Here is a 27,953-nt window from a genome sequence, read left to right as displayed (position 1 = left end):
AATATAAATTTTGGAAGGATTAAAATTATACAATGATAAAATTATAGAGACGATTTTTTTAAAAGCCTACTATTTATTCAAAATTAAAGAATAACATTAAAAATGTTATAGCTTACTCTACTTTATTATTCACCCTCCTTATTTAAAAAAAAATAAAATAAAATTCAACACAGTGTGAGATACTAATAAATGATCTTGTTCGTTAATCATGTGATCAAAAGAATTGAATTATGATTGATGCCTCTAGAGAAGAGATTAATTCTTAGTTTCATGTGGAAGATAGGTTGGATTAATTAAAAAATTAAAAAGAAGAACAAAATATTTATAAAAATTATGTTCACTGGTTCAGCCATAAACAGTAGAGTGTACAAGTCAATAGGTGGGCGTTAGGAGAGGAAGAGGAGACAGCAGCCGAATTGCACACCCGAGTCATGAGGAAGCGGGATTTGGCCATTCTTATGCTCTCCGCTTTCGCTATTTTCTTCACTCTTCAGGTACCCCACCCTTTACTCTTCCTCTCTTCTCCAACTCTCACTCACAGTAAAACCCTAATAGATGCAATCTCGCACGATCCAATTTTACTTTTATTGCTTAATTTGATTGCTTTTTAGCAAGATGGTGGTATTTCGTTCAAAGATGCGTGGATGCACCTAACCGATGAATATCCAATCAAATATGAAGCCGAACGCCTTCCGCCGCCGCTCGTCGCTGATCTCAACGGAGACGGCAAAAAGGAAGTTCTTGTGGCCACTCACGATGCTAAAATTCAGGTACATTAAATTCAGAACTTGTTTACTCTTATGCACTGCTCTCAATTTTGGTTCACATGTAACTTTTCATTGTTTGTTTTGGCTTCCTTTGCAATTCAAGTGTCAATGTGTGCTTAACACTAACATTTTCTAATCTTTACCTGCTTGCTGATTTAGCGTGATAATAATATCTTTGTTCTGACTGGTACTTGTATTGGTAACTGGGTTGTGTAATTGTGGTGGGGGTCTAGGTTTTGGAGCCCCATAGTAGGCGCGTCGATGAAGGATTCAGTGAGGCACGTGTGTTGGCTGAGGTGTCTTTGTTACCTGACAAAGTACGTGTTATGACTGGGAGACGCCCTGTTGCCATGGCCACCGGCTATATTGACCGGTATAAAATTGGGCAGCCACAGAAACAGGTTTTGGTTGTGGTAACATCGGGTTGGTCTGTGATGTGTTTTGATTCCAACCTTCAAAAGTTGTGGGAAAATAATTTACAGGTATGATGTTCAGTTGTACTATATGATCCTGTTATTGTATTAGGTTTGGTTGAGCTTACTAATTCTTTTAGTGGTTGTTATAGGAGGATTTTCCACATAATGCTCACCATAGGGAAGTTGCAATCTCTATAAGCAATTATACTCTAAAGCATGGAGATACAGGATTGATAATTGTCGGTGGCAGAATGGAAATGCAGCCACATGTATGTGTCACTTTCCCCCCTTGTTTCCTGGTTTATTATTCAAATTTGCTACGTATGCCTCTTCCTATGTGCTAATGGAAAAAGTTGCAATATATACCCTTCCTATGTGCCAATGGCAACACTAGCAATATATCGTGGATGGTGTTTGTCATCCTTTTCAGAAAGTAAAGACTAATAACAGCTTATGAGTGACATAAGGTTGTGGCCATCTTGTTTTCTTTTACACTCTGCAAGGGCAGATGTGAAAGTTCCTCAGCAATTTCATTTGATGAAATGAAACATGTTATTAATGTAGGTTTCATGATATTTTTTAAATTTCAGAAATTTTTATTTGTTATTTGATTCTTATAAATCATAATGATTTTGGATTTGTGCATCTCTAATATATGCTCAGAATTATTACTCGTTAATACTTTGTATTTTCTTCTAATTCAAACTTGTTTCTTTGCTAAAATTGGTAACTTGGTCTTTTTGCTGTCTTAATTTGTGAATCAATTGTTTTGGTATAGCTGTTGATTGCTTTCTACTTTCAGATTTTTATGGACCCTTTTGAAGAAATGGGTATGGGTGCAAGGTTTGCTGAGCAACATCAAAGAAGTGCTGCTGAAAAGGAGGTATAGACATGTCACTGATGGATGCCAAATTTTGTGCTTTTTTTTTTTTGCCACCTTGTAGCATGCTAAAGGATACCTATGAAAAACATGATGCAGTTGTAGTGCTTAATTAAGTGCTGGATTTTGGGTTAACATATTTGTTTTATTTAGTTCAATTTGTGTCTTCAAGGTTGATCTTAATATTTTACTTTCTTAAACTGTCAATTTGAATTCCTATGCTGATAGATAGATAACTGTAAAATTTCATCAGGGCTCGGTATAATTAAGCCAATAAACTTTATGCACTTTGCAGCAAGTAGCCTAAGAATCTGGACCTATATAATCAGACAGCTAAATAAACAGGAGACAGTTTAACTCCTTACAGTAATTTCTTCCTTTAAATTTCTCTTTTTGGTGAAAAATGTATCAGTTAGATGTCTGTTTTCTTCTTATCTTTAAGTGGTGTGGTGGAAGATTTTGACTATTTATTCTGATCCTTGCCTTCGATAGGCTTCTGGAACTGTGGATTTACGACATTTTGCATTTTATGCATTTGCTGGTCGATCTGGTGATGAACGATGGAGCAGAAAAAATGAGGTGCTGTGCTTTATTCTTTGGTCTTCTGTATTTTCTCTTGTTTGGGCATTGTTACCATGCTAAAATCAAACTGAGATAATTTTATTATTTAAGAATGCATTTTTCTTTCTTTATATTTTCTTGGCTTGAAGGATACGTTTTTCTATCTATAAATTCATTAAGTGCACTTTTTGTAATCTCTCCCGTCTGCTTTATGTTTGAAAGTTTATCTAGGTGGTTGCAATCCAGGAAGGAACATGAAAACTGAAGAAAACTTATAATTAAAGTAAAAAGAAAAATACAGAATGTATTGAGATAGTCTGGTGTCAATAAATTATACCCTTGAAGAAGAATGTTAAAGCTATGCCGTTAGCATATGTACTAGCATTTTAATCCACTGGTGCTCAATTATATATTTTCCCAAAAATACCCATGATATATGGAAGCACCTCGCAATAAGCATCAACGTTAGTCTTGCTTGTTTTTGACACCAGATTAGATGTTTTACAACCAACATTATGGTCAAGTCTGGTTGAATGTGATTGATGCTGATCTGACATTTAACAACAACTTCAACCGATTGGCTACATGGATAAAAGTCATAAAACAACATTAATGTTCAATAATCTAATGCCTATTTTGTTGAATACTCTGTGTAGTGTTATCCTTATTCTAATTACTGCTATTGTCTTTTCATTATTTAGAACATTGAAGCACATTCTTCAGATGCATCACAGTTACTTCCACAGCATAACTACAAGCTTGATGTTCATGCTCTGAATACCCGTCAACCTGGAGAGGTACTTACATTTTATCCATTCAACAAAATCCTATGGGTATGCTGGATTAGTGAAATGTGATGGAGTAATGGTATAAAAAATTATTTCCTTTATAACCTAACCTCTCATCAGTCACCAGGCAGGATTTGGGGGAAAGCAATGAAATCATTGTTTTTTCTTTTTCAAATATATTGATTTTACAAAACCTAGAAATATAGTTGTTGGTTTTACTATTCTTCCTTTTAGTTCAGTTTAAATGTTATGTGTAAGTAATGATGTAATTCCAAATTAATAACTTTTTCATTCCTTTCCTTTTCTCGTTAATCCTCTAAAGTCTTAGCAACTTCCAAACAAAGGCTAAGTAATACCATCCATTCTCACTCCATTCTATTCCACTATAATACACTAAAAAATCAAACATAAATGTGTTTAAAAGTGTTGTTTCTCTTATTGTCAATGTGTTCCTAACATCCTATAGACTGGAGACTGAGCTCCTTGTCATATATTCTAGTTATCCACCTTTTATCTTACAATGGTCAACCATTAAAACAAAATATTTGCTTGTTTGTATGAGCTTTACGAGAAGAACTCCAGCCATCAATCCCTCCATTATGTTTGGAAACACTAACATATGCACATAGTGGAGTATTTTGTTTAAATTTAATGTTATTGTGAAATCATTGTAATTATAGATATCCTCCTAAAGGTTGCTTCCTGTGACATATGAAATTCTAGTTTGAATGCAGGGAATTCAGAGAATCGATCCTGGGAGTTATGCCTCATCAATGGGTACATTATATTTGTCAACCTTGATTATCCTTCTGTACTAAGGCTTAATATTAATTACTGTCTGTACTTGACATTATATAAACATGTTTTTCAGGCTAGGAGAGAAGATACTTTATTTAAGCTTGCCCACTTCAGGCGGCACAAGAGAAAAGCATTGAAGAAAACACCTGGAAAGGCTATAAGTTACCCTTTTCACAAGCCCGAGGAAAACCATCCTCCAGGGAAGGACTCAACCAAAAAAATTTCAAACATAATTGGGAAAGCAGCAAGCTATGCTGGTTCAGCAAAATCTAAGAAGGTTAAATGCTATAGCCATGTCATGCTACTGCTAACAAAGCTATGTTTATCTTTGATAACTTTTAGTCATACGAATTCAGTTGTGTTGATGTAATGATAATTAGTTTTAAGATGACTATAATTCAACTACTCAAAATCCTTTTCAAACAAGATTTAAGCTAGAAGCTCGTTTTCTTCATCCAGTTATAGAAAGTGCCTGTTTACTTGCTAACTGCTACATATCCAATCTTTATTTTATGATTTAAGATTGGTATTCATATGCATCACCTATTGGTGCTTAACTAAAGTGCAATATACTCTGAATTTATCATGATAACTGCTTTATGAACTTGTTTTTTGATCATGCAGTGAACAGATGTCCAGCCTCATTATATTTACTTTTAATTAGTTAAGTGACACACACACACACTCATGATTTCAGAATGCTTAGTTTATGGAGCCAAGATATGTTATAAATATATATTGGCACATTGATGGATAGTATGAATAACATGTACCCCCCCTTTTCCTGGTTTGCTATGTTGAAGTAATCTCTTTTGCATCACATTATTTATTTTTAGTTTTCTTGTCATTGGCTAATATGAGACTAGTTTTTTAACAAAAAAATCGACATGTTATGGCACTATGAGAAAATAAACTTTTTGAGAAAGATGGAGAAAGAATTTGCAGTCATAATGTTTCTCCCTTGGAATGCTGCACCTTCCTTATGTTCCTACCATAACCAACTACACTCAAGTTTTGTGGGTTCCCAATGTTGTTGTGTCTCATCAGAAATATGAGATTAGGTTTTTAACAAAAAAAATCGCCATGTTATGACACTATGAGAAAATGAATTTTTTGAGAAAGATGGAGAAAGAATTTGCAGTCATAATGTTTCTACCTTGGAATGCAGCACCTTCCTTATGTTCCTACCATAACCAACTACACTCAAGTTTGGTGGGTTCCCAATGTTGTTGTGTCTCATCAGAAGGAGGGCATAGAAGCTCTTCATCTAGCAACTGGTCGAACAATATGCAAGGTAAACTTAAAATATGATAAGGTTACAACACAATTTTTTCTAAATAATCTATTGAGGCCCAAGTCTGCAAGTAGTTGTATGGCTGCATCTTCTGATACTTTTTTCCACTTGTGGAGCACATTGATTTCTTAGTATAAACAGTATTTTATCCCGTGATTGTACTATTCAGCTTAAATTTTATTTAGCTCCTTCATTTAATTCTTTCATTAACTATTATGTCTTATGTAATGATAAATTTGTTTATTTCAGTTTCATCTCCAGGAAGGTGGTCTACATGCTGATGTTAATGGTGATGGAGTTCTAGATCATGTGCAGGTTCAATTTGTTTTTTACCTTTTTTAATTGAAAACTGAGCTACATCATATTAATTTGGCATGATAGCAAATGGAGGATGTTCTTGTGCCTGACGTCTGGAATATTCATCTTATCAGGCTGTTGGAGGAAATGGTGCTGAGCAGACTGTCGTTAGTGGGTCCATGGAAGTGCTACGTCCTTGTTGGGCTGTTGCAACGTCTGGTGTACCAGTACGAGAACAACTCTTCAATGTATCTATTTGTCATTATACCCATTTTAACTTATTCCAACATGGAGAACTTTATAGAAGCTACAGTCAAGGTTCAGATACTGCTTCTTTAGAGGTAGCAACACCTATTCTAATTCCTAGAAGTGATGGTCATAGGCATCGGAAGGGAAGCCATGGTGATGTTATCTTCTTGACAAATCGTGGAGAGGTATGCCAGCCATTGTTTGACTTCTTAAGGTTATAACATTTTTTAAATTGTTTGTTGAGCACTAATGCTGTTTCTTCATTATTTTTTATCAAAGTGTTCCCTGTCACAATTAACTTATATTGATGGCTTTTTTAGATATTCACGAGGGATTACTTCTCTGAAAGAAACTTTTACTGAATGTTGTGAAATTTGGAATTTTTGGATTAAATTGGATGTGACCATTTGAAATAATGATCTTTCGAAATATTGGAGAAGTTTTTTCTAGTGCTTGAATAGGTTCAAATGTAAACATTTAAATAATATTAATTTGTGACTTGGAAAATATTGTTCCTTGCAGATTACATCATACTCCCCTGGCTTGCATGGTCATGATGCTATTTGGCAGTGGCAACAATCAACTGGTGTTACATGGTCAAACCTACCCTCCCCATCAGGAATGATGGAAGGTGGTCTGGTGATTCCCACACTAAAGCCTCTTTCCTTACGGTTGCATGATAATCAAGAAATGATCCTTGCTGCTGGGGAACAAGAAGCCGTGATAATATCACCTGGAGGTAGTATATTAGCCACAATTGAACTACCTGGTCCACCAACACATGTCTTGATCACTGAGGACTTTTCAAATGATGGGCTCACTGACCTTATTCTTGTCACCTCTCATGGAGTATATGGCTTTGTTCAGACCAGGCAACCGGGTGCTCTCTTCTTCAGCATGCTGGTTGGCTGTCTCATAGTCGTGATGGGGGTTATATTTGTCACCCAGCACTTGAATTCCACAAAGGGGAAGCCTCGTCCCTCATCTGGTCCACGGTGAAAAGCCGAAATTGAAATCATACTCGCCTAACTTTGCTGGCACTATTGAAGAAACGGAAAACAGTGAGCTGAGCGCAACCAGTGGAGAGTCAAAAGTATTCAAAATGCGTAGAATTTAAGGAAATTATGAGGAGGTGCTGAACAGTCTTAGACTGTTGATTGTAAAATTTGGACAGAATGTAGGAAATTTGATGTTATAATATTATAAGGAAATTTATGCTGGCCGCTTCAGGGATTTTTTACTGCCGTTATGAGGAAAAGCTATACTGTACACACTTGTTACCTGTTCAGAATTAGTTGATGCACAAGAGAAACTCACCAGACGGTCTTTCCTCCCAAAGTTCCTCTCCATATTTAGGCCAACTGACCAAGTTCCTTATGCATGGGAATAAGACTATTATATACAGTTCTTGAAAAATGAGAAGGATGGTTTATTGAAAAAATAACGTTTTTTTATAAGCATCAGGAAACTACTTGTTGAAAAGTGTTTTTTTCAATTTGATCAGTCTTTTTTTTATATAATATTTTTAATGTAGTGTTTTAATCCATTTCAATTTAGTTTTTTTATAAAACCTTTTTTATGAAACAGCACGGACCAAATAGAGAAAATTTCTTTTGTGGAAAGAAATAGCAAATTTTCTCCCTAGGATGTATCCGTTTAAAAGTAGCATATATTGAAACGTATGTGGATCAATCTTCAATTGTGGAGAATTTTGCATCAATAATAAACCTAGAATGTGTTATGTATTTTGATTTCTGACTAAGGATCGATCAGCTGATAATAATGCTTTTATTCAGAACGGTAGTGATGACCGACACCCCTAAAAAGGAATGCTAGTGATAGTTTTTGTTTTGTTAGAGTGAAAGAACATGCTTTTACTCGTGAAAGGAAGAAAAGGGTTAGAAAGAGAAATCAGTTTATTGATACTTTATTACTGTTACTTTCGGGAAAAGGAGGCATAGACGTGCGCAGCTATTTTCAAGGTATGTCTGGATCACTTTGGGGAATTAGTAATTTCTTTGAAAGAAGCCTCATCCCCAAATTTCTTTGAAAGAGTTTTCTTATTGAAATTATCACTTGCTTTTGTTTCAGAGATTCAATTCAGTCAGCAAATAATTGAATTTCTTCAACATATTTATTAAGGTTTGATTTCTGATAGTGTATAAAAGAGCATTTATGAAAGATAAAATCTACTTTAATAATGTTTATCTTAGAAACGTACTATACCTCTATTGCTAAAGCTATTTCTGACCCACCACATTTAACCTTAGCGAGGATATTTGATTTATTAAAATTTAAAAGCTAGACATAGCAAAAAAAAAAAAACATCTTTATAGGAATTGATCCTCTAATTTGATGAGAGGGTCCATTTTTCTTGTTTCATGCTTGATTTTCAAAATGGATAAAAGACAGACATCACAAAAGTTGAAAACATAACCAAAGTTTTAATACTATTATTACTCAATAAACCTAAGACAACTTTTTGTCCCACATATAATATTACCAAAATATAAATATAAATAATATTAACCCAAGATTGAGTTAGTTATGAGATTTGAATATATTCGGTGATAGGTTCAAACTTAATTATCACAATGTATTAAACAATGTTAAGACTATTAATCAAATTTAGCTAAACTCTATGAATGATGCTAATTGACAGCAGAATATTCGGTAAAACAAAAAGCTATACTATGAAACCTAGAGAGACATGGTGGAGTAAGAAAAAGAAAGAGAAAAAAAAAAAAAAAAGCAAAGCAAATGAAATGAAATGAAGAAAATATCCTCTATGAAGCCTTTAAGATTCATTCGTAACTTGATGTTCAAATGGAATTAAGGAAACGGAACGAATTGAGAAGCTTCCCACCTAATAAGAAGATTTAATTAGATCTAATTAGATCGCACTTTTATATTGTATTTTTTCTAAATAAAGTTCAATCATCAATGAGTGATAAAACTTCTGTTAAGTTTCTTATAGTGGTCATTGTTGAGTGATAGTGATGTCGAATGATGCTCTAATAGTGGCATATTAGAATGATATCCTTGGGTGAAGATGATAGATATCTCGCAGTGATTCCGTGACAAAAGCTAGCAAGCCTTAATGATTTCACTCAATGTTTTTGTTTATTATTGAGTGATGCTTCATTTGGCACCATATCCCTTGACGATCCCGAGTCTTCACCGGACAATTCTTGCTTTATAAGAACACAATGGAAATTAAAGAAAAATTAGAAAGATTACTACTTATAAGCTCAAACCTAAAGTGAAAAAAGAAGAGCTCAAGATTATTCAAGTAACCCAAGTGAAAGAAGGCTTCCCTTGGCCCTAGTCTTGTTAGGCCCATTCTTTATGTTTTCATTATGTTTCAATTTGTTTTTAATTGCTCCTATTAGAATAGTATTGCCTATGAATTCAAGCTGAAGAGCTTTCTTATAATAATTGATACAATAAGCCAAAGAGCTTATTGTTCCCAAGCAGTCTAATTTCTATTTTGATAATCTAAGGAATGACATTTCAATTATATCAATCACATCTTTTTGATTTCTAATTGTAGTTCTTATTAAATATTGTTATGAATATTTGATTTGATTTCATGTTTAATTTTGAATATTATGTGTTATGAGTTATATTATTTAGAAATGAAATTTAATTTTTGATATTATAAAGTTATGAATACTATATTCTTCATCCAATATTAATATATTATCTGAAAAATAAAATAATTTCAATTATTATTAAATCAATCATGATTAGTTCATAAAACTTTAATTATCTTTATCAAATGAATAACTAATGAATATAATTTAATTAGTTGAAAAATGCGAATGATTTATTGGAGATCTCCTACTATTTGAGTTTAATTCTTATGAATCAATTAAGATATTTGTTAAATGAACTCTAAAATAGTACCAGTATATGCTACACATGTGCAAAAATAGTTTCTTACAATTACTTGAAACTACTTTACCCATCGCTGCTACTAGCCCACGATCATATCATATAAACTTTTTTTTTTTTTTTTTACGTTTGTGTTTGTTTGTTTGATCTTAGATAAATTTAGTAAATCTAGTCGAAAATTCTTAGATGGTTGAAAAATTAGTAATTGAAAAACTAATAAATGATAGCTGTTAGGTTAGTTTAATAAATTATAAATTTTTAGTTAAATTATCTATAGTAACTGATTAACATAGGATGAGATAAATAAACATATTTATATGATATTTTATATATTTTTATTTGATAAAAATATATTTTGAAACATTTATAATTTTATTTTTTAATTAATTTTGAACTATTATAATTTTTAATTTATAGATCAATTATTTTAATTACATTGATTAATTTTAATTATTATATATTTTATATTGTGTATTATATTGTTAATATTTTCTTATTTATATCAATCAAGTTTAAAATATAGTAAAAATAACATATGCTTAAATTTTCACCCAAAAACATATGCTTAAATAGAAATCATACTTTCATTATGTTAATTAGTGTGATATTAGAATATCTTTAAATATAAAGTTAAAAAATAAAATAATAAATGGTGTAATGGTTAAAATAAATAGTGTAATATAAAAATATTTTAAAAATAATAAAAATAAAATAAAGTATACCTATCACCTATCAATATCTTAAAGTATACTACTAAAATCATAAAATAAACTGTGTAACTAAAAAATATCTAAATAAAAAAATTATTATCTGTTATTCTCAATATCTTTTGTAATAAAAGGATGAAAGTAAGAAAATTAAATCATATATAAAAAGGATAAAAATAATAAAATTCAATATTGTGAGTGAAAGAAGATAAAACAAAAATAATATTAAAGCCTACTTTTTATAGGAAAAATAAAAGGAAAATTTCATAAATATTTTAAACACAAATACAATTTAAAAAGCTAAAATTAGAAGTTAAATTTTAAAAAAGCACTACTTAAAGTAATATATAATAATAAAACATTATAAGCTACTTAAAAACAATTGTATTAAACACTACTAATAAAGTAAGAGAAGTTTTTTAATTCTTAAAAAAGCTAAATGAAGTCTCGAACATATCTCTTATATTTTATTTCTTAAAAAAAATAACGGTATATACGTCATAAAATACAATACTTGTTGCACGAGAATGAACGATGTAAATCAACATGTAAGGATCAAAGATCTCCTGATATAAAATAAAAATAAAAATGGAAGGATCTATTAAAAAGGGTTACACAGTACGATATATATATATATAACAGTTGAAAAGAATGAGTAAAAATTTTAATATTTCTTATTTAATAAATCATGAGATAGCTTTTTAGTCACACACACAGACACACTGCACACATTCAGAATGTTAAATCTATTCATGAATAAATCCAAATTCCATCAATGCTAATCCACCGCTAAATAATATGGCAGGCATGCAGAACAAAATAAAGTTATACTATCAGTTGACTACTTATGTAGAACTGTGTTGTGTTGTAGTATACTAGTATGTACTATCCTTCCCTCCACATGCATCAAATGAACCTACAAAAATTAAACTACTCCAACATCAAAAGAACATGCGCGTGATCAAAAACAAATAAATATATACGAGGGTTTGTTGATCACTTTGTTCCATACGTGCATTATTTTCGACCTCAACAAACATTACCAATCTTTAATTACTCCTCCTCTCCCCATATACCTTTGTAATGAACAGCACACACACCTTCCTTCATTTCTCTCATTAGCCAAAAAGACTTTGAAGAAGAAAGAAAGAAAGAAAGACATGGTAGAGTCATCCCCAACCAAACCAGCAGAAGAAGTCCTTGTGGGACCACCACCACTGCTACGGCACAGAGCTGAGACCACCATTCCATTATGGTGCACACTAGACTCCTACACACGTCTCTGCCTCACCCTATGGTACTGCTATCTATGAAGTAGCAGTACGAAAACAAGACCCCCACACCCAACTCATTATTCTGCAAGAAGCCCTAGTAGTCTTCATTAGATTTTGATTTTGCTGCTTTTATTTGGTCCTGCTTTGCAACTAAAATCTGTTCATATCAGACTTCTAATTGCTTACACCTTCAATTATACAACAATTATTATGGACACGTGAACTGTTATGTCTATTTCAAACTGCCCCGGCAGTGCATGCCAGTGACATCTGTTTCCAAAATTGAACCTTTTCACCTTTTTTTCACATAATATATAGCTCTGGAAAACTAGCATTCACAACAACTGTACACAACACCATAAACCACTACTGAGGCCTAGCTTATATATGATCGATCCTTGTGACACCGGGAAGCTGTTTTCATTAGAGTTTTCAAACGCTGCGGCTATGAAATCAAGGTGTGTGTATATATATGCTATCCCCTCATATGTCTGTCAGTTTTAGTACTTTTAACTTCAAATTAATGTAGTAACAATCCGTTATGCGTCTATGATAAAAAGAACCTTTCATATCTGCAAAACAATTTAACCAGGGCAAAAACTCAAATACAAGCTGGATTTTCGTGTTATTTTGAGTTTTTTTAATAGAGCTCAATATGCTAGGGCTAAATAACAAAAGGCTGCCATGTTAAAATAATTTGTTAATCAAAACAAGGGATACAGTTGAATTGTAATATATAGACGCCAAGATTTATCAATGAAGCCATTGGAGTTTGAGTTTATTCCCTTGCTTTCGCGTTGGCACTGGCACAAGTCCACTATGCTATTGTACTTTTCATTGCATGAGAAAGAATACGAATCCAAGAAAGAAAGAAAGAAAGAATTAAAGCGGGAAGAACACGGAGGTCGCCACTATCACCCACGTCGGTGGCAATTGGTAAAGTGGTCTGAGTAAGTATTTTACAGTTGGGAAACAAAAGAATTAACAAATTCCTATTTCCTTTGGCTTCATTTTGTGCCCAAAACTTGTACGTACATACACAGTAGAGGTCTTTTAATTGCTAAATATAGAGCCGTTCCACATGATACTACCATTTTGCATCCACATTAACGCTTGTTATTTTATATTTCGAAGGTAAATTTTGTACGACAAACACTAGGAGGCAGCATCTCTTGTCAGAAACCAAAGCAAAAATACTTTTCTACTGCTCTATACCCATTTGTGTCATGTATTTATTTCTTATTGTATTAGATCGAAATATTTATAATTTAAAATTTATAACAATATTTAAACATGACCAATCCTGCACTAGAGGGGATTCATTCATATAATAACATGGAAGTACGAGGCAAATGCACCAATAGAATACTATAGGTGAAATCCAATACCAATGTTAGTTGTGACTTGTGGTAATTAAAGTTTGGTTATCGACTTAGTCTCATCATAAGTTGCGTACTGAAAACACTTACTTTCCAATGAAGCAGGACACAACCAAAATATCAGTAAGTTGCTTGAGGAAGTGACTAATGTGCAACATCCGCAACCAAGACTGGAAAATGAACTTACGGACAAGTTCGGATAAGGTACTTCTAAGTACACTGTTTCACACCAAATATGCATTTTTACTTGTATACATGTGGTGGTTACTTCTGATTGAGAACAAGAGTAAACCGCTATCTGAATAAGGCATTTGGGCATAAACATGGTCGCTGGCATAACATTTATAGGATAGGTTTCCAACTCAAGTTCATCATGAAAAAACAAAAAATCAATAGATACGATGACAAAGTCAAAACCACAGCACAAAGAAGAGAGATTCTACATTAACTTTTTTTATAGCGCATACAAGTTCCAATTAGTAAACCAAAAGACAAATTGCAATTCGACCATCTTGGGATAAAATGCTTGTATATATATGCCAACATTTTATGAAGTCTACAGTATTCATCCATTAAATTAATATTTTTTTCTCGTAGATAAATTTATAACACTGCCTTCTATAATAGACGTGACTGCAATATATTTTACCATTTACTATCAAAACATATCCCAAGCATGATAATATCTTGACAGATAGATTGTTTCCTTGGTTCATTACGTTTTGCGTATAAACACGGAAAACATAAAAATAATTCGACAACGCAAAGTTCTTAATTAACAATTAAAAGTTCTGACATCTCTATTTCATTCCCGTGAACTTTGACCAATCAAATAAAAAACATTCAAACTCAAGACTAAAACCTCTTTATGTAGAAGAGAGAATAGCATTAACACTAGCTTTTAACTCTATAAATTCCAAACTTCATGCAATCGAGGAAAACTAAACATAATTGGCTAATGAAGTGTCAATTCCCCGAGATAATGAACATATAATCCATAACTAGTCAAATCCAAACTGAAAAACTTTTCAGAAACCAGAGACGACTTAATAGAATCAGGAGATCAGACTTTCGTCAGTTAGATTCCTATAACTTCATGCATTATTCTTCAAATGTAGCTTTTTATAACTAGAGATGTATCCAATATCTTAGTCCAAAGTCATGGTGCACTACAAAATAAACAATGTATGACATTCATTTTGTAGTCTTATTAACTGTTTTTTTATTTGAAATCTAGTGTTATTTACTTAAATAATTATATTACCATGTTTTCCATTATAAATAAAACTATATAATAAGGTAATCATATTTGACAAATATATAGCGTTAGAAATATTTACAGAGAAAGGAGAAATGATTACAATACGCCATTGTGTATGTTTAGACATGCTTAATGCTTCGGATTAGAAATTGAAACCTACATAACTCAATCAAGTCATACGGAGTGCGCAAAATCTGCATCAAATCGATGTGAATATTTAGGTTGAAAATTAAATATTACTATTTATTAGAATAAAATATTCCGAATACAGCTTGCAAGAAAAAGACAGGTTTTTCAAAAACATAAAATGCATAAAGAAATGCAATTAGTCTTGTCTCTATTATTTTTTTGCATCTTACCTCTCCTGTGTAAAAAATCTGAAATATATTAACATAAAATAAAGTATTCTATAAAATAAGAATATATTATGATTTACAACATTTTAAAAAGTTGACTATTGATGCTAGTTATTATCTAGATAGGTTATGCAATTGTGACTATAAAACTTATAAATAATTATTTTTACCATAACATTCTAGCACACATCTCATGATAAAAACTAAATTATGTGATACTGATCAGAGAGTACAGGGGTATGCAGTCATGAGATGGAGAGAGCATGTTGCATCACAAGGTTTCGTATCATGCTGACATCTTAACCTTTCCTTTTGTTTTACTTATTTTAGTGTTTTTGGATCAAGCAACATTTTGTATTATGCCATATGCTATACTCCTTAGACATAAAATGGAGTGTTCCCCTACATACGTATAGTTTCCTGCATGTGCATTAAATTTGAACACTTTGATTAGCAATATTTCCTCTTTAGTAATCAATGTCACATCTATGCAAAGTTGGACTGAATAAGTTGTTAGAGTTACAGTATCACATGGGGAGAGAGATCTTTCACCTTTCAAACTTGAAATGCTCATATGAATGGTTGGACCGCCCATACCGAAATATGGAAAATTATTATTGATTTAAATAAATAAAAAAGAAGAAACCATCGTTGAGAATTAGTCCAAATGAAGATCAAAACCGTGTTTCCAGTTCAATTTCAAACCGGCAAGCATACGGATAAACAGGAAGAAAAAAAATAGCAGCTTCCAGGTTGAGAACCAACCAGACAGCGTGGTATGATTCAACCATGAAAGGAAAAACCAACCCCTAAAAATAACATTAAAAAAAACGACCACAAAGACGCAGAACAACCCAGCATATTAGAACCAGATGTCCATTAATATTGTACAGAGAAAGAAACAAATTAAATAGCATTACCTAGGTAACTAATTATATATCCTTAATTACCAAGAAAAAAAGACAAGTAAGATACTTTTCGAACTAATTAAGCATTGATAATTTGCATTTGCATAAAAAAAAAAAAAACACGGCACGTTTGCATTTTCTCTTGTCCTCTTTTTCTTCATTCTTTTTTTTTTTTCTTTTCATTTTCTCCTACTTGAATGAGTATCATGAAAGTTACGACTACATGATGATCATAAAATAGTGGAAAGGCAAAGTTGGTGATCGAGGGGAGGAGGGAATAGCCAGTAATAAGATAAAGGGAAGAGGAGGATTGCAGTAAATAAAACAAAATGAAAATGAAAATTCTGTTTGTTTGGTTTTTCGTTTGGCGTTTGTTTGTTGATCAAGATCGTGGGTGAGGGAAGAATTGCGTACCGCTACCAGGCATGAAGGAGTTAAGAGGAGCCGGATACAAGGAAGAAGGATCAACTCCGAGTGGCTCCGAAACAATGGCACCAGTGGTTAGGTTCAAGGCACCAACACCGGTGGAAGAGCTTTCCCCAGCAGCAGCAACAGCATCCATGTAATTAGTGTTCATACCTTCTGGACCATAGTCATATAAAATTCCTTTGAACACATGTCCTGCAATGTTCACAGCCGTTGAGTATGCGTACTCCTCCTCCGCCTCCTCGTCCATGGAACTCACACGTACGCATCTGAACTCCGCAGCAGACCTCACCACAGCCGGGAAATTCACCTCCTCTAACCCTTTTTTCATATAAAATAATAATAATTAAGGTTTAGAAAAAAGAAAATAGAAACGAGTTAGAATTAGGTAAATAGATGATAGATGCAGATGATGTATGTTTGTGAGTTGTGAGAGTTAATAAAAGAAAGGAAATAGAATCTAAGCAAAGATACTGAGACAAATACATAGATATGATAGAAGGAGTAAAAATGGGAAATGAATGTGTTGGTTTGCGCCAGTGAGTGTTAGCAAAGAAAGAAGGAGTACAGTCAGTCACGCAGAGAAAGAGAGTAAGAGAGAGAGAGAGAGTGAGAGAACAGCTTCTAGCTTCTTCACAGTTGGGTCAGGGCTCTACTAAAACAACAGTGCTTGGGTAAAGAAAAAGGCGAGAGAAGTTTTTTGCTTGACACACGCAATCGATACCGTCCTTGATTGTGTGTATGCTTCCAAAACTTTCTCAGTCGCTCCCCATATCTTTTCAGAGAATTTCCCTCGACGCGTCTCTCCATTATTCTTTTCTTTCTCATACACGTTTCCTTGCCTTTTCTTTTCCTCTCAATAGTCAATCACGCAAACTGTGAGGTGCTTGTGCAAACACATGTAGGATGACAAGACATAACATGAAGAAGCTGTATTATTAGTATTTGTGTATATACCTGAGGAGGAGGGGTTAGAAGGGAAGCGAGTGCAGGCGAGAGGAGAATGATGATGATCTCTCGCTCTGTGCCTTTTGGGAAGGTCTCCTCCAGCAGAAGAAGCAGGTTCGAGGGTTTGTTGTTGTTGTTGGTGTTGTTGCAACGCAGAAAGTTGTTGTAGTCGTTCGCGACGACGTGAAGCGGGGACCCAAGTGCTCTTGACATGGGTTTGGCAATCGAAGCCGCGGCTCTTGCAGCAAGTTCTGCACCGCATGTGAGGGCAGTCTTTCTTAGCTTGGTTCCCGCAGTCCTGACAGCTAATCCCTCCTCCTGCGCTACCGCCACCGCTTGCTCCAAGAAGGAAACTGGATCTCGAAGACGACTGATCGTCAGAGATGGGCCTGCTGGGCCCAACGCCCAACGCGGAGTAGAGATCTTGGTGAAAGAGAGGGCGCGGCTGCGGAGGAGGGTCATGGCCCATGAGCTGTTGTTGCTGATGTTGAAGCTGTTGCTGGTTCCATAGCTCAAAGCCGCTACTACCTCGGTGGTAAGAGGAAACGTCATCATTCTTGTTACACCAGAATAAGGTATCCGGAGGAGGGATTTCCTCTTGGGGATTGGTGTTACCTCTACTACCTCCTAGTGAGAATAAACCCGCCATTCTTCTGCCTCCTCTTCTACTGATCCCGACCTTCGAAAATCCATATCAAGAACAATACTACCTCGATCGCCAGCCAGCCAACCAAACAACCCCACTAACCATAAACTTACGCAATTCTAAATAAATAGAAATAATTAATTTCTAAAATAATCCAATCCACGACAGCTGCTTCTGCTTCAATTAATTTCCCTGCGTCTACAATTTGGGAGAGAGAGAACCACACAAAAGATCAACTAGGGATAGTTTTTCTTTTTTTTTTTTGGGTCTTAAATAAATTCTTTGGTTTTTGTGTGTGCGTGTGTTGTCTCTCTTCTTTTTCTTTTTCTTTTTCCTCTCTCTCTTTCTATGCTTAACTTGTAGAAGTAGGTGTCGTGTGGTGGCTGGTTAAAGCGTGAAATTGATTTGAAGGATTGTTAGTTGAGGACAGACGAGGAAACAGTGTCGGGGCAGCGTTAATAGCGCCTTCAACTCATTCTCTCTCGGCCAGCGGCGCCAAGGTGCATTAATAAAAGCCACGATCACAAAAGCGCGATTTACAGCCCTGCAAACGCCGCCATGACCTTCTCTGCTGTGCTGTGCTGCCTCTCTAATTTAAGTTTCCCATCCCATTTTTCTTTTTCCTTCTCTCTCTGATTCTTCGGCAGAATTTATGAGAGAGCTTTTTTTTGGTTCTGACCACTTGGCCTTTTGTGTCTGTGGCCTGTGGTGTGGTTAAGTTAGCAACTTAGCACTATCACAAAACGCAGTAAGGAGTAGTTACTACTCTCTCTCTCTCTTTTTTATCAAAACAAAATTCTAATGGAATGGATGTCATTCATCTCATCTCCACGGCCCATACTAATTCCCATCCCCATCCTACGTTCCACATCCCGCCACGTGTCAAACAAAACAGCTTTCTGCGCCTTTCGTCCTTTCCTACCGGAAAACCCGCTGCTTTTCGTGACACATTGTCCCTTTTATCTTCCTTAATTTCTATTAAAATTAAAATTCTTCTGTCCCCTCTCCCTATCCATTTATCTATACTTGTACTAGTATTTCTTATTACTCCGTAGTATTAATTATTTTTAATTATGATTCTCTGTAAAATTATTTTGAGAGACATTGACGAATAGGAGTATGAAATTAATTAAAATAAACTCCAGATAAATTGACCTTGCGAGAAATTTCTCGCGTTTGCCTAATCGAGGGCTTCGTTTTCCCTACTGCAATGAACGAATGAAATCAACTTTGGTGCAAATACTAGTTTGTTTATTGAGGTAGAGAGATTTTGGATGGTGAAAAAGAGGTAACTTGATCGGGTTTCCATAAAAATAATCATGTGGCCTCAAACATTATGTGCCGGTGAAGGGGAACGTACACAGCGCCACCACATCGTGATCGTACTTGTATTCTTTTCGTGTTCAATTCTGTAGTACAGTGTTATTTTGTTTTTGGTTTTTATTATACTAGGGCAGTAAAACAATAGCAATATAATATTATTCAGTGACCCTTAGGCTTATGTGACTGTTTCCTTAAATAATGTGCAATTAGGAAAGGAATAGACAGAGAATTGAAGAAGGGTTGACTCTATTTGGAGGGTATTGGTGTCATTGAAGAAAGGGTATGAAGCATGATGAATTGTTTAATGAGTAAAAAATGGAGTGGGACAGTGATGATTAATATGGTTAGAGAATTGAGGGAAAGGGAAGGCGCCGACCTGCAATACCAGCGCATGAGCATGAGCCTTATGGCAGAGACTTCGAGCCGTACGGTGTAATTTATACTCAGAGAAATGCCATTGCGAATGCCACCCATTAACTGCACCATGCATCACTGAACTTTTCTTTTCAGTCTTCACCACGCCCTACAACTAAAACTGCTTACATTTACATTTACATTCCACCTCACCTAATTACTATTTTTATATACTACTAATATAAACCTAAACACTATCTATATATCATAATTCATAACAAAATGGATTGGCAAGACTTTTGAATTATAACACAGGATGTAGAAAGAAAATTAAATAAACAGTAAAATATAACACGACTCATATTTTATTTTTATTTATTTTCACTCTACCAAACTAACACTCAATGATAATTAAAAAAATATCAATTACTACTAAATATAAAAATAAGAAAACAGACATCCACTGATATCTCTTTGATTTATAAAATCATCCGTCTACAGATTATAACTTTAATTCATTTTTTGACTGATTATAACTTTAATTTATATAAACCTGCTTTACTGATTAAGACAACTTTGATTTTTATAATTTTGATTTATATTATCATCCAACACCAAATTATTATTTAAGAGAGATAAACACTTTTAAGGTACGTTTGAATATTAAATATGAAAGAAAAAATTTCTCTCTAGTAATTGAAGATGAGATGAACCACAATATAAGTACAACTTTTATCAAAGATTTCAATAATTAGTTCATTACATTGTTAGAGATACTAGCTATATTTGTTGGTATTAAAAAATTGTTGTCTCGTTGGTGATGATCCAACTAATTTTACAACCGTCTCGTTTGTGTAGATTGAGAAGCAATCGGTATTTCTCACTCACCAAAAAAATGTGAGTCAATTTTTTTACACCTCTAGATTTATCATGAGGGAACCTAACTCAAATTTATGTAGAATTATGTTTCGGTCATAATCGTATCTTTTCCATTATGATTAAGTGGGTTCAATGGAAGAGGAGAAAAATAGAAAGGAAAAGAAGGAAGACAGATGTTAATTCCATTTTATAGTTACAGTCAAAATAGAAAGTGTGAATATGAATTTTCTACAAGCTGACTTATAGAGTATAACTTATATTCCATTATGTAGAGACATGATATTGGATTCACTCGAGTAAAAAATAATCATTTACACAACTACACTGCTATCTTCTTTGCAATTCTTCCATGCACCTCTAGCTCGCATGTCCAATTTCTTGTTCCCCGTTTATATCTAAAATCCTATTGTCCTTATATCTTTCGTTGGATTTATTGTTGTGGTTCCCTCGAGGAAAATGAGGCAGTCCACTTATGGAGTTCAGTATTTGATATGTTTTGATGATGTTTAGATAAATTTCTTCAATAATTTCATAAGAATTTATATGAGAAAAATAATAGTCAAATGCATTATAAGCGAAAATGAAAATCAATGTAGTAATAAATTTGAGTTTTTGGAGAAATTTAAATGAAATCAATGTATACATCTTATCTCCTATAGCATTTCATTATACAGTAAATATTTACCATTTTTGAGGATATATTAGGCGGGGTAAAATTTACGAACACTTTTATACAGATTAGAAAAAAAAAATAAAGAAAGCATCGATTAAGCCGACATTAAATTCAGCATTAGTGGCCAACTAACAAAGTGTTGGTCAAATGTTACAAATTAAAGCATCAAACTTGCTAACAATAAGTTTAGCATTGATAAAAACTAACGCTAATTTAGCGTCACCTGCTGGCTAGTGTGACTGATGCCAAAATTAGCATCAACTGGTTTATTAATTATTGCTACGAGACTAAGACATGGCCAATTAATGCTAAATAGTAACAGTAGTAATTGTTTAGGATATGTTTGATTTAAAAGATAAAAATAAAGAAAATAAAATAAAAAATTAACCTAAAGTAAAGTTTAAAAAGTGTGAACTCCATAAAAAAAATATAAATTTTTTCTCTAATATTATTTTTCTCTTTCATTTCAAACACAGATTTAGCTTAGTCAAGTAGTGTTAACTTTGGCATAGTCTTGAGTAAAATAAAAACAAAAACAAAAAACTTTTTGACCTTCTCTAAGCTACGCTATTTGATGATTTTCCTGAAGTGGATTTACTTTTGTTCACATTTTATAAAAATATATATATTTTAAATATAATTTCAGTTTTCTGGATGAATAAAAAGTATAATGTTTTATTTAGGTTCGAACACTTAATATTTGAATTTTATTAACCAAATTTATTTCTTTCTTTCATTTTTACTTGTGTGTTTTAGTAACTATCAGTGGGGTGGAAAATTTTCTATGTAACTTAATATTATCAACTACCTTTACCGAAATATAAGTATCGTTTTAAAATGTTTTAAATGATTAAGAAAGTTGTAAATTATAGGAAAAAATATCGATCATAATTTACTTAAGAACAAATATTATAAATATATTAACTCTTTAAAAACAAGAATAATTGAGCATTGATTTAGAGAAAAATGAAAAAGTTGATGAAGATAATAAGTATTTATTTATTACTGTTAAAATGATACGAAATTTAGATTTTATTTTTTGCTAAAACGATTATTATTATTCAAATACTAAGCACACTAATTTTGACACTGCAGTTTGTTATGTTTTTCAGTTAATTAGTAAAAAGCATATGTCAAAATAAGGTTTCTGTCATTCTGAAATCCGGACATATTATCAACTTTAACAAAATTATATAATGAAATTATAAATTGACTATTAACAATGTTTCTATAAAATTTAAATCTAATATTGTATAATTATTTTTAACAATATGTCAAAGAAGGACAAGTCCACTTTTACAAAGAGACGACAATAATTTAAGATGAGAAATATATATATATATATATATATATATATATATATATATATATATATATATATATATATATATATATATATATATATATGGACCACTCATTTTTTTTTAATTATGTACGTATATCATAAGCCGGCCGTAACATGAAAATGAAAGAGCATGAACGATTTGTACCACAGAAGAAGACTATGAACTAGCAATGCAGTGGCTCAAGTGTTGTTAGTTACAAGGATGGTAACCTAGAACAGATCTGAAAGGTAGTTCATACATATATAGTTCCTGTTCAAACTTAATATAAATAAATATTGAATTATGCATGTAGCAAGGATTAGGGAATAGCTAGCTAGCTAAAACTAGGATGGTCCTGTATATACTACAAAATTTTCCGAGACCAAGAACGGAATACACTTCACGAAAAACGTTTCGGTCTCAAATATCCCATTTATATGACGGTGCAGATAATTATTAGCACAATGTGACATTGTTGTACTGATCAATAATCGATGCGTGCATAGCCATTGTTTCAATTCAGTATCCACTTACTATTAGTCTATTACAGTACTTTTTTTGTCTGCAAAAACTATTAGTCTATTACGAATTGCTAGTGCTAATTAATTGACTGTATGCCATTTCTTTGTTTGTTTGGAGAATCTAAATTTTCATCATCTCTCATTTAATTGCCATGAGGGTAGCTATTAGTGGTTGGCCTCAGGCCGACCCTGGCTCTGTTAGGAGGTGCCACGGCACAAGTTCCCGACTAAAAAGGACCTAACAAATTAAAAAAAATTATGCATATGTAATATATTTTTATATTTTTTTATGTTATTTTATAATTAAATTAAATTTATTATTTTGAGTTATGTCTCTTTTTTATATCAAAACTAAGATGTGATATGTAATTAAAATCATATTGGTTGTTAGTTTTCTTTTATATATATTATTTTTATAATTTTCTATTGAATGAAATTTTAGTTCATTATCACATAAACATGTAATAACGGATCTATAATAATATATTTGAAATGTTTTTTTTTAATAAAATAAGAAAATATAAACTCAAATTATAAAAAAAACGAAACTAAATGTTAGTATGTTAATAAGACTAAAAATATATGTAAGTTTTAGTATTAAATAATATTTTATTGATGATAGATGATAGCAATTGAGTTAGATTTTTTTTAGAGACATATATTAAATTAAATTATAAAATTAAAATTTTAAAATATTTAAGTAGATTAAAACTATAAAAAATGAAATGATTCCTCTAAATTTATCCAAATCTGATAAAATCCAATTGGGATGGGGATGAGTTTAAAAAATATATAAGTAAATTTAAAAAAAAATGAAATAGTTTCTTCCATGTTTTTTTTCCTCTCAGCTATTCTCTTAGCTTCCATTGGCTAACTTAACCAAACATTGTTTTTCATTAATAGCACAAGTTGTGCAAAAATTACAAGGAGAGTAGCAAATACACCACTCACAGAATCAACATATTCTTAAGACCCAAGGCACTATGAAAACAAATCATTGCATAATTAAAGATACGAAATCTACAAATGTGAGCCACACCACCATGACAATTACAATTAATTTGATCCTACCAAGCATACAACTGGATTAGTTTTCCATTGTTGGAAGGAAAAATCAAATTCTTTTTTATATGCCTTCAACCACGTTCACATCACAAACAAAATTGTGTGTCATTCCCGACCATGGTCACAACATTTGCCTTCAAAAATCACAGCATTTTTTTTGTTCCAAATACACCATACAAATGCACTCCATGCAATATCCCACCAATGACCCTTCTACCCAATAGAACTTTGGTAAAAATATTCTGCACTAGATCTTGACAGTGCCATGTTATCCCCAAAAGTTTATACCATCACTCAGCCAAACATAGTATAAGGGGAAGAGGGGCTCATTTTTTCAGACATTTTCAACATAAATTTTATAATATTACATTAAAAAGTTGACAATTAAAATACTTTTTTTATTAAATTAGTTTTATTATTATTATTATATATATTAGTTATTTCTTTTCACTTATCTAAGTAAATAGAAAAAAAAATCTTGTTTTTCTATTTATTCAAACAACGTATTTTTTTCTTTAAGATTTTTATTTTATTTCATTCCTAGTCCAATCAGAATCTTTAAGATTTGGCACAGATTGTGTTTTCTCTCTTTGGAATTGGAATTGGAATTGGACCAAGTACCATATTCCTTCAAGGCTCCAACAAAACCACATAGCTTCTGAAGCCAGGTGATCGAAGGCCAACGATGTTATGATAAGAAAAAGAGAAGCATATTTCGAGCAACAAATGTTATCGTTTCCATCTCGTTCATGGCAGTACTTCCGGATCGATTTTATCTAAATTAAGCAGTAGCAGAGAGAACATTCCAACATGGGATGCGATGCTGATTCAACAAATAAAACTTCTAACTTCAAGTGTAGTCATACATTAAATTGGACAGAAAAGTTTACTTGTAGAGACAACACTTTCTTCTTCTTTTTTTTTTCATTGTTTGCCTATCATTTCCCAAAATCTTATTTTCGTAACTATATGTGATGAACTTTTACTTACACTCAATTTAACTAAGATGGATAATAAAACATTTTTCCTCCTATCACTTTTTCTTGTTTTTCTGTTGCTAAGTTACGTAGACTAACTTGATTAAGATTATATACTTATTAGCATGATTGATTTTAATTTTACGTATCTAAAAAGGCATGTTGTTACGAGATAAACCTTGTATATGGTTATTTACTGTAAGTCCGCTTTCTTATTTATTTTTTTGAGCATAATAAATGCAGAAAAACCTCATATTCCTGTGGCGGAATAGATGGATTTACTTGATCGATCTGACAAGCACACGTCTTGTACTAGTGCTGGGTGGTACAAAGTTAATTACTCCAACGACAAGTGGACAACTATACTTTGCCACATATTATTGACGGACTCATTACTTTTATAAGTTTATGGATGTACGACTACGACTAATTGGGATTGTCATTAGAAGCTGTCCGATGGACCTAGCTAATGCATAATTATCAGTTCGATCTTTGTTTAGAACAAAATAGTTATAAACAAATCTAAAGATAAAGTGAATTCAACTTTTAGGTTGAAGATTCATAAATTAACTTATGTTAAAAATATTATATCAATCAGAGATAATATTATCAAACTAAAGTATATTAATAATAAATGATCTTCATCTTATAAATCTTGAATCAATGTGTATGGTTGAGTTATACCAAAATTAAGTTTTAATATGACATCAAAATTCAGTGCTAAAGAGTTTAATTTTTTGTGTGAATAATTTTAGAGTTTAATTTTAATACATTATTAATATAAAACATTTTATATTATCAATAAAAAAACGTATCATACATCACAACTTAGTATTTAACAATATTGTCTACTATCATACATCTTTACTATTTACTTTTGTTTTTATATTTTATTTCTCTTTTTTAATATATTACTCCCTCCATTTCAAAATATAAATTATTTTAGAGAAAAAATGTTTTCAAAATATAAGTCATTGATATTTAATATATTTTTTTTTATACCTATATTACATCGTATGAAAGGATGCGAGCCGAATATTATTATTACCCTCTGTATAACCGATATATTTTTTTTATCATGCTGATATATTTTCTACTAAAAAAAAATGAAAGAAATTCTTGTTCAATTTTACGAGATGTATTGACATGTAAGCACTATATATGTAGTTGGAGTTAGAAAACGATAGCTTTAAAAGAAGGCGAATAATAACAAGTACCTTAACTCTTAAAGGGTATTAGTTAAGTAATTAAGAGTATTTTTTATTGATAATATAAAATTATGTTTTTCATGAATTTTTTTACATTCTCCAATAATTTACAAATTAAAAAAAAATTAATTAATATTTTTAAGACACTCAATAATAATATTAAAATTTTACATGTTCCCTCATCCATCTATCTCTGAATCTGTGTCAAGTGTCACCCACGGGCCACATATGTCCATCATCAAGGCAACAATATTGGTACGGAACAGAAGGCGTTGTCTATCAATGTCTGTCTTATGACTAAATTGGCCTTTGTATACATACTCTTCATTCATTGTTTGTGTTAATTAATGACATGAAAACGAGTACCATATGTTTTAATTTCAACCAGGGTAATATGTCGCTGTCAACTTTACAAATAATCAGTTAATCACAGCTGGCTTGCTACAGTAGCAAATAGTAATTCAACTCTATGGTGGAGAGTTGCAGACATCCCCAAGATCTTAAAAAATAAAGAGCTATAAATTAGACCGTATAACAGAAGTTTACAGTTAGAAAAATATGAAATAATGACACATTTTTTTATAATTCATTTTTAACCCTTTTTATTATAAGAAAGAATCATATTAACTCTTTTGATTGAAAATGGTCTTAAATTATTCAGTGAAAATAATGTAGAATCTGATTAATAATTAAAATTATTTTACAAGTTCTGTCAAAAAAAATTATAAATTAAAAAACATCAATAACATTTTTCTTTCTCGCATTTTTTTTATAAATATTGATAGCTCCTTTTTAGATGCACTCAAGTATATAAAAGAAACACATGTTAATCTTCATTTTAATGCATTAAAAACGTGATTTGGATCAATTTAATCACGCTTTTCTCACTAAACAACCGGGAATAAATTGCAATGTTTATATATAGTTTTGGGGGTAAAAGTACCTTCAATATTTTAATTTAGGTGCACTACCTTAGTTGTTGGCGTAGTTTAGTAATTTTTTATTTCACGAACGAATCAATACTAAAAGAACGCGGATGAAAGTATTAAGGTAGTAAATAGTTAACTACATACATCCCTCACGTGTTAGCTTGGGCTATACGCAATACATTGATCTCTTTAAAGTTTGAATTTTAAAAATTGTGATAAACTAACTTAGGTTCTAATGTTCTATCTATAGATATGTGAGTTCAAATTTTATTTTTGATCTAAGACTTTATATGTATTGAATGAACCTTGAATCTTGTTTTGATTTTGAAGAATTCTTATAACTAACTCCTAAAAAAATTTAAGAAAAAAAAAGTGAAAAAAGTTTGCAAGTTTCTATGCATTTACAATGTTTGTGAGTGTGGAGACATTATTTTTTTGGATATACGACTATACGTAATACATTTATCTCTTTAAAGTTTGAATTTTTAAATGGATAAATAGTTATTTTTATCCCTAAATGTGTATAACGTTGACAAATTTATTTTCGAAAAATAAAAATTCAAACTTTAGTCTCCAAAAGTGAAAAAAGAATAATAAATTCATTTGTCTTTTAACCTCCGTTGTTATCATTAATGAAAGAGTTTATGTGACACATTTAGAGACAAATTTGTCAACGCTCTACACATTAAAAGACAAATATAACTATTTACCTAAAATATAATTTAATCTTCATCTTCTCCCTCTTTTTAATCATTGCAAACATAACATAACATTACAATAATCACTTAAAAATAGGAAAGTAAGCATAAATTAAAACAAATATAAAAATAAACATAATATGCCTGTT

At 32.0% G+C, this 27,953-nt stretch overlaps 2 protein-coding genes and 1 long non-coding RNA gene across 3 annotated transcripts; 2 read left to right on the top strand and 1 right to left on the bottom strand.

Moving 5' to 3' along the window:
- Window positions 1-342: 342 nt before the first annotated feature.
- On the top strand, window positions 343-7,388 carry LOC114375866. The gene is made up of 13 exons (XM_028333732.1): window positions 343-494; window positions 612-770; window positions 1,001-1,249; window positions 1,333-1,452; window positions 1,986-2,066; window positions 2,556-2,642; window positions 3,326-3,421; window positions 4,136-4,189; window positions 4,284-4,487; window positions 5,379-5,504; window positions 5,754-5,819; window positions 5,936-6,235; window positions 6,573-7,388. Exons 1-13 carry the CDS (start codon window positions 432-434, stop codon window positions 7,047-7,049), a joined length of 2,082 nt encoding a protein of 693 aa, XP_028189533.1. The 5' UTR covers window positions 343-431; the 3' UTR covers window positions 7,050-7,388.
- A 4,843-nt stretch (window positions 7,389-12,231) lies between these two features.
- LOC114374117 lies at window positions 12,232-15,432 on the top strand. Its single transcript, XR_003658523.1, has 3 exons — window positions 12,232-12,386; window positions 13,413-13,511; window positions 15,151-15,432. It is a non-coding gene; the product is annotated as an uncharacterized LOC114374117 (long non-coding RNA).
- A 352-nt stretch (window positions 15,433-15,784) lies between these two features.
- On the bottom strand, window positions 15,785-18,938 carry LOC114374116 (protein SHI RELATED SEQUENCE 1-like). The gene is made up of 2 exons (XM_028331720.1): window positions 17,216-18,938; window positions 15,785-16,579 (listed from the first exon to the last, which is right to left on the bottom strand). The coding sequence occupies exons 1-2, from the start codon at window positions 17,853-17,855 to the stop codon at window positions 16,215-16,217; spliced, it is 1,005 nt and encodes a 334-aa protein (XP_028187521.1). The 5' UTR covers window positions 17,856-18,938; the 3' UTR covers window positions 15,785-16,214.
- Between the last annotated feature and the right edge of the window lie 9,015 nt (window positions 18,939-27,953).

The sequence above is a fragment of the Glycine soja genome, chromosome 11, assembly GCF_004193775.1.
Source record: "Glycine soja cultivar W05 chromosome 11, ASM419377v2, whole genome shotgun sequence".
NCBI lineage: Eukaryota > Viridiplantae > Streptophyta > Magnoliopsida > Fabales > Fabaceae > Glycine > Glycine soja.
Note: the sequence above shows the minus strand (reverse complement) of the source record. Positions and strands in the feature narration are given on the sequence as shown.